At 45.7% G+C, this 7,315-nt stretch overlaps 1 protein-coding gene across 3 annotated transcripts in view; it reads left to right on the forward strand.

Annotated features, from left to right (window-relative positions):
- CTNNA2 (catenin alpha 2) overlaps positions 1-1,632 on the forward strand; it is a 520,748-nt gene extending 519,116 nt beyond the window's left edge. For all 3 annotated transcript variants that reach the window (XM_087962697.1, XM_087962698.1, XM_087962699.1), the window contains one exon: positions 1-1,632. This exon is cut by the window's left edge and continues 48 nt beyond it. In XM_087962697.1, the coding sequence (XP_087818823.1) occupies positions 1-240 (240 nt within the window). In that variant the 3' untranslated portion in view covers positions 241-1,632.
- Positions 1,633-7,315: the final 5,683 nt, after the last annotated feature.

Here is a 7,315-nt window from a genome sequence, read left to right on the forward strand (position 1 = left end):
GCCGTGGTGCTCACCGTCAAAGCCTCCTACGTGGCTTCCACCAAATACCAGAAAGTCTACGGCACAGCTGCCGTCAACTCGCCGGTGGTCTCCTGGAAGATGAAAGCCCCGGAGAAGAAGCCGCTGGTGAAGCGGGAAAAGCCGGAGGAGTACCAGACCCGGGTGCGGAGGGGCTCCCAGAAGAAGCACATCTCGCCCGTACAGGCCCTCAGCGAGTTCAAGGCCATGGATTCCTTCTAGGGCTTCGCCACCAGGGGCGTTTTTTTCTCTAGGCCTCCCGTGTTTTTGGTTGCGTCCCTGCCCACTTGTAGGTGCCTGGCACAGGGAGGAGGAGGAGGAGGAGGAGGAGGGGGTGTTGGGGCAGAACCCGGATAATAACGAAGCCGTGTCAATTTGCATGCGACTGAGACACGACTAAGCCATCATGCAGTATTCCTTCCCCCCCCCCCCCGAAAAACATTAGGTTGGCTAGCGGCCTGTCTCACCGGTCTCTTTCCTAAAGGAGCCCCAAAAAACCAACAAAAAAGAGGCTTTATTGTACTTTATTTATTTTTTAAAAGAAGGCTTGTTTTTTTAAGGGGAAAAATAATTGCATTGTAAGACCAGGAAAGAGAAGGAGAGATGAGGATGGGAAGGTTGGGGTCCTTGGTGCTCTCCAAACTCCGTTGTTTCCTTGCAGACGTTTCATTGCCCATCGAGGTAACATCATCTGTTCTGGGTGGAGTGGGGTTTGCTCTCTAGCTGTATACAAGTCTCTTGCCCTGTCAGGGTGGGTCTTGGCTTGACTGAGCGGTTATTTAAGGTGAGGCTTGTTTGTTTGAACTGTGGCAGGAAGTACCGCCAAGGCCACACACCCTCCAACCCTGATCAACCGAGAGCAAACCCCAGCACGGATGGCGTCACCCAGTTGGGCCACGAAATGTCTGCAGGGAAAGCAGCCGAGCTCGGAGAGCCCCTGAGGACCCCACAGCCCGGCCCTGAGCTGCCAATATCTCCTCTCCTGCGGGATGGGAAGAGCTCTTTCCATGTGCGGAGCATGGGAGTGTCGGCAGGGACCTTTGCAGTGGGGTGGGAATCCATAACCGCTTGTGTTGCTTCTGTAAACTAGCCAGTGTGCTTGAATGTGCGGCCTCCGAATAATGAGACGATTTAATTTTCACAGCCCTCTTCATTAACGGTATGTGGATTTTTAACCAAGGACGGTGATTAAAAAAAGAAAACGAAAACTTGGGGTGAATGCTTCCTCACTTCTTGCCCCCTTTTTTTCATTCCTTTCTGATCGTGTTATGATGATGAATCAATTGGAGCCGTTGCCTTCTCCGATCCCTCCCCCCCGACACACACACACACACACACCTTCCTATCAAACTTGTTTTCATTTTCAAACTTGAGTTCCTTCTGGTGAAGTATGAAGCACAACATGGTGGTTGACATTGCCTTTTGTATTATTATAATTATAACAAATATTAATATCATTAGACATAGAGCTGGTGGTAGAATGTGTGAAAGACATGGGAGCTGCTGAGACATGTGGGAATTTAGAAACAAATATTGTAGGTGTAGCTTTGGATCACAGCAAGGGATCCAACAGTCCCATCATAACCGCTAACTCAATAAACTTATTTAACCTTGGAGTTGTGTTCTCTGTTCTCTGGCTCATTTGTTCCACCTAAACATTGACTCCTTCGTTGCTCCAGGCTCTGGCGGAAAGCAAACTCACATTCGAGCGCTTGTGGAGAGAATATTTTCACCCACGACTTCCAGTCTGACCCCATTTTGCACAGGTAGCCCTCGACTTATAGCCGTTCATTAAGCGACTTGCAGTTACAACAATACTGGAAAAAAAGGTGACTTAGGCCTGTTTTTCAGTTACAACGGTGGCAACTTCCCCACAGTCACGGGATCAAAATCCAGACCCTTGGCAACTGACTCACAGTTGTGACCGTTGCAGTGGGATCCCCTTGACTTTCTGACAAGTCAGTGAGGAAGCCAGATTCACTTAATAACCAATTGCTATTTGTAACCTTCCCAGCTGGCTTCCGATGAGTAGTCAGTGGAGGACTCCATGGCTGCCTAATTAACTTAATAATTGCAGTTGCAGATTCATTTAATGACTGTGGCAAAAAAAGGCTGTAAAATGAAGCACAACTCGCTTAACAACTCCCTTGGTTAGCAACAGAAATTTGGGGTTCCCTTGGGTTCAATTCAACTGTGGTCATAAGTCAAGGAGTATCTCTATTCTGGCCATGCAATAGTGCTGGCCAAAGTGGGATTGGTTGGCTTGGGTTTCAGCAATTTGTAGGAGGGAGACACAACAATTGTGGGGTTTAGGACATTGTATGAAACCCAAAGCTGGCCTGGATACCCACTGCATTTACTCAGCCGTGCTCCTCCCTCTACTTTTCCCCATTCACTTTTAGTTGTGTTATTTTTAATCTGCCTTACTTGTTATATAACTCAAGATAGCAAATATACCTAATGCTACTTCCTCCCCTTCTTTTCACACCACCCCAACCGTGTGAAGTGGACTGGGCTGAGAGAGAAGGACCGGCCCAAAGTCACCCAGCCGCCTTTCATGCCTACAGCAGAACTAGAACTCACCGTCTCCTGGGGATTGGTCCAAAGTGACCCAGTTGGCTTTGATGCCTAAGGTGAAATTACAACTCACCTTCTCCTGGTTTATAGACCATCCCCTTAACCATCACACCAAAGTAGCTCTTAAGTATCCATGCAATGAAAATAATGGTCTTTAGAGAGTCACACAATTAAATTGCCTCATTGTTGGCATTTAACATACTTTTGCATCCAAATGTAAGAACTCCTTTGGACGTATCCATTATATTTGCCCCCAAGTACGGCATCAAGACATTCTGATGTTTCTCTCTCCTAAGAGATTACTAAGAGGGATCTCCCCTACATCAGAAACCATAAAAAATGTTATTCTAACACATCGTTAATTCCTGAGCCATAACTTTATGTCATCTCCTCTAAGTATTTAGAACGTAATATAATTCTTTTTATTTCCAAGAATTTTCCCCCTTCTTAGCTAGGAGTAAACAAAATCAAAATCTCTGAATAAATGATTGCTTTCAAAAGTGACAGTAAGTCAGTAATTCAGCTTGAAAGCAAAAAGCAGCAAACAATCACGCATGGTAAATTATTCATTTCATCAAGAAAATATGCTTTTCCTTACAACAAGCTCCGCTTTAATAGCATATAATTTTTTCCAGGAGTGGGTAAAACACTTTAAATAGCAGACCTTCCAGTGAGGGAATAACTAGGGAATATTGTTGTATAATTATACAAAAATAAGAAATACTTTCTTAAGATATCCCTAAATAATCTTACACATTTTTCTTTTTTAAAAAAAAAAATCCAGTATCAGGGTTTAAATGAGGAGGACCTCAGTTATGCTTTGATTTTTTAAAATATTTTTATAAAGTCATTAATTCCCAAACCAACAACAGGACTTTAATGATCTGCCTCCTGTATTCCTGATTTATAGTACATCAAAACCTTGTCGGGGGTCTCTGCATTTGTACATACCATAGACATGAAACCAAAATGAAACATTTCCCTTAGATTCCTTTCCCCCCATTTCATGGTGTGTCGAATGGCAAACTCTTCGTAAACAACTACAAGCCACAAAATGCAGATATTCAAGAGGGTTGGTTTTTTCCCCCTCCTGATCTCAAACTTCAACAGTGGTTTTGAGCAACTTTGATCTTGGCAAATGAAAAAGTCCAGAGCTTTTGCTGGGGGGGAAAAAAAACCTTTCTTTTTGGCTGTCTTTTTGAAGAAAGAAGTTTTTTGGGAACACAGTTTGAAAGTCTTGGGATATGTTCACAAGTTGGTTGATTTAACAGGATATATTGTTCTTATATAATAGTGTATATATTATATACTATAATTATATACTAACATATGCCAGTGAAACATGGACACTAGCCGCACAATCAACACAAAAGTCAGTGGCACAAAGAGCCATGGAAAGATCTTGCTTGGCACTGCAAGCATTTTCAGAGGTTTTGTGCCTGCCTCTAAGTTTGTCATTCATTCATTCATTCATTCATTCATTCATTCATTCATTCATTCATTTGTTCATTATTAATCAAATTTATATAGGTATCCATCTCAAGAAAAAGTTTATTTCTCCTTCCTTCCTTCCTTCCTTCCTTCCTTCCATCCATCCATCTCACCTTTATTATTTTTACAAATAGCTGAAGATGCTAAACATACCTAACATGCTCTCCTTGTCCTATTTTTCCCACAACAACCCTGTCAGGTGGGTTGGATTGAGAGAGAATGACTGGTGAAAAGTTGCCCAGTTGCCCTTCGTGCCTAAGGTGGAACTAGAACTCACCGTCTCCTGGTAATTTGCCCAAAGCCACCCCGTTGGCTTCCATTCCCAATGGCTGGCTCAAAGTGACCCAACTGGCTTTCACGGCTCAGGGGAGACTAGAACTCACAGGCGCCTACTTTCTATCCTGGCACCTTATGCACTTGACTAGACCAAACTGGCTCTCTATTATACAACAGTAACATGTACCAAAAAAGATACAGAAAGAGGAATTAAAAATCTCAAAGACTAAGAGAGGCCACCGGATGTGAACCCCAAGGCCTGCCTTATATCTCGGTCCCTTGCTGGCCTTCTGGGGCTCCCTTGCCTGACAGTCTAAACTGGTTTTGAGACGTTTCTGGAGAATGAAGCGGGAGAGCCTCCCTCTGGGGCTCGTGGGAGGCAGGCCCCAGGGTAGAGACTGTGATGCAGAGGGGGTGAATTCAGCCGGTCCGGACCGGTTCTGGAGAACCAGTAGCAGAAATTTTGAGTAGTTCGGAGAACCGGCCAATCCCACCTCTGACTGGCCATGCCAACCCTGTCTCTTCTCCGCCTCCCATCGAGTCCCAGCTGATTGGCTGGGTCTCCTTTGGTTGCCCTGCACAGGAGAACGGAGCTGGAAAGCAGGTCAGTGGGGAGGGAAGGGGGATTTTGCAGTATATCCTTACCCTGCCATGCCCGCCAAGCCATGCCCACAGAACCAGTAGTACACAAATTTGAATCCCACCAGTGCTGTGTGATGCCAGCCTGGGTCCCACCAGATGTAGCTCTCTAGAAGGTGGGACTCATGCCTGACCCTTCACAAGTCCCTCCCTTGACCCACCCACCCCTGAAGCCCTTATAAGAGAAGAACACCGACACTGGCGTCCCCTAAACTCCCCTGAGGGGGTTTCCTAGCCTGGTAAGGAAGCGTTCAGAGACCAACCCACAAGCTTGCAGAATGACTCTTCGCGTTCATGTCTCTTCTGCTGGATCTGAAGGGATGGAAGAGGCTGTCCCTTGGGCACTGCGGAATGGTCCCAAGAAGGGCTTTAAAGATCAGAACTAGCAGCTTGAATTGGACCCAGAAGAGAGCTGGCAACCAATGTCATTTATGAAGCATATCCAACATGCTTTAGGAGCATACATTTATGGAGAAGAAGAGGAGGAATTTGGACGTGGAGTCAAGAGAGAATCCGCCTGGGATCGTTAGAAGTGGTCGAAGTCCAGATCCTCTTGAATCCTGCGGACTCTTATCTAGCATCCCTAGAGTGCTAGCTGTTATTCCTTTTATTAAAAGGCAGAAGCTCTACAACTCCAAAGCCCCCGAGGGCAGGACAAGAAGCAACGGACGGAAACTCATCAGGGAGAGAAGCAATCTGGAACTAAGGAGGAATTTCCTCCTGAGAACAATTAACCAGTGGAACGACTGGCCTCCAGAAGTTGTGGGTGCTCCAACTCCAGAAGCTTTCAAAGAAGAGACTGGACAGCCATTTGTCTGAAATGGTCTAGGGTTTCCTGCCTGAGCAGGGGGGTGGACTAGAAGACCTCCAGGGTCCCTTCCAACTCTGTTATTCTGTTAACTCAAAAGTCCACAGGAAGCTAACGCTTTTTTGGACTAACCAAGTTTTAAGAAAAGGCCATTTGGAAAAGCTTACACCTTGTATTAAAACGTGTTAACTGAAATAGGTGCTACCAAATTCCTTCTGCTTGTTTGTTTGCTTTGCCACTGTAGACTCACAAGATCTCCTCCCACGTTGTCCTGTTGGGAGGTTTGTGTCGCTGTCCACAGCAGTCACACTCTTCCCCCTGGCCCTTTTTCTAAGCAGATGGCCACACTTCCACCTACATCGCTGAACCAGCAACCCCCAATATACCTGGCTCCATGGACTGGCTGTGGTGTGGGGGGTAGGGATTGGTTTGGGTTTTTTTGCATGCACAACCTAATCAAATGAAGCTTCATGTGCTTGCCGGCCAGTTGCACAGCCTGGTTCCCAACAGTGCATGGCCCAGTACAGGTCTGCAAACTGGGGGTTGGGAGCCCCCGTGTTAGATGACCACTTTATGCTTCTTCCTTTCTTTTTTTTTTAATTCTAGAAAGGGTTGAAGGTGCCTTTTAAAAAAAATAAACTGGATATGAAGATAATAATAATGATGCATTTGAATTCACTAGACATCAAGATCTAATGGACTCTAAAAAAAGTAAACACACAGCACGTTGCGGAAGGCCTCTACAGCAGGAGAGTCCAACCTTGGCAACTTTAAGGCTTGTGGACTTCAACTCCCAGAATTCCCCAGCCAGAGATGCTGCAAATTAAGTTAGGTTGTCCTTCCACGTCAGCGCATCGTTCCTTAGAAGTTTGCAATGTGCAAATGGAAATGAAATGTGAAAGAAGAGAGGAAATTCTCAGTAGGATTTCTCAGCGGGAGTGGAAGAGTTTGGAAACAGGAAAACACAAAATCCTTCTTGGTGAAAGTGATTTTAGAATTATTTTGATGCTGTGTTGTGCTTTTGCCAGGATGACAATATTCATGGGGGAAGCCGAGGCCCCCGTTCTGGGCGCGGCGTTTTCCATTCATTATCCTCTGCAATAGATTTCCCTTTTTTTTTCCTCCCTCCTTCTCCTCTCCTCTCCGAGAGATCCATCCATCTTAGTCTTCGCCCTCTCTTTCTTTTCTTTTCTCTTTCCTTTTGCAGGTGCTTCCTCGCCCTTCTTCTTCTGTCACTTCTGAATCACTTCTGCACGGCTGAGGTCAATAAAAGTATCACAGACCAGAAAGATGATCTTCCGGGAGGAGCGAAGGATGAAAGGCGCTTCGGGGAAGAAGAACAGGGACCTTTTCCGCTTCCTTTGAAGCCGCGTTTGGGGAAGGAAAAACATTCAGGGGAGACGCTGGGCGTTCATAGGCAGGCTGGCCTTGACTTAGGGCCACAGTTGAACCCCAAACTCCTGTGGTTAAGCGGGACAGTTGTGACATGAGCTTTGCCCCATTTTA

This window comes from Notechis scutatus, chromosome 4, assembly GCF_049901735.1.
Source record: "Notechis scutatus isolate UNSWTSFEM ecotype Mainland chromosome 4, rNotScu1.2, whole genome shotgun sequence".
NCBI classification, from domain to species: domain Eukaryota; kingdom Metazoa; phylum Chordata; class Lepidosauria; order Squamata; family Elapidae; genus Notechis; species Notechis scutatus.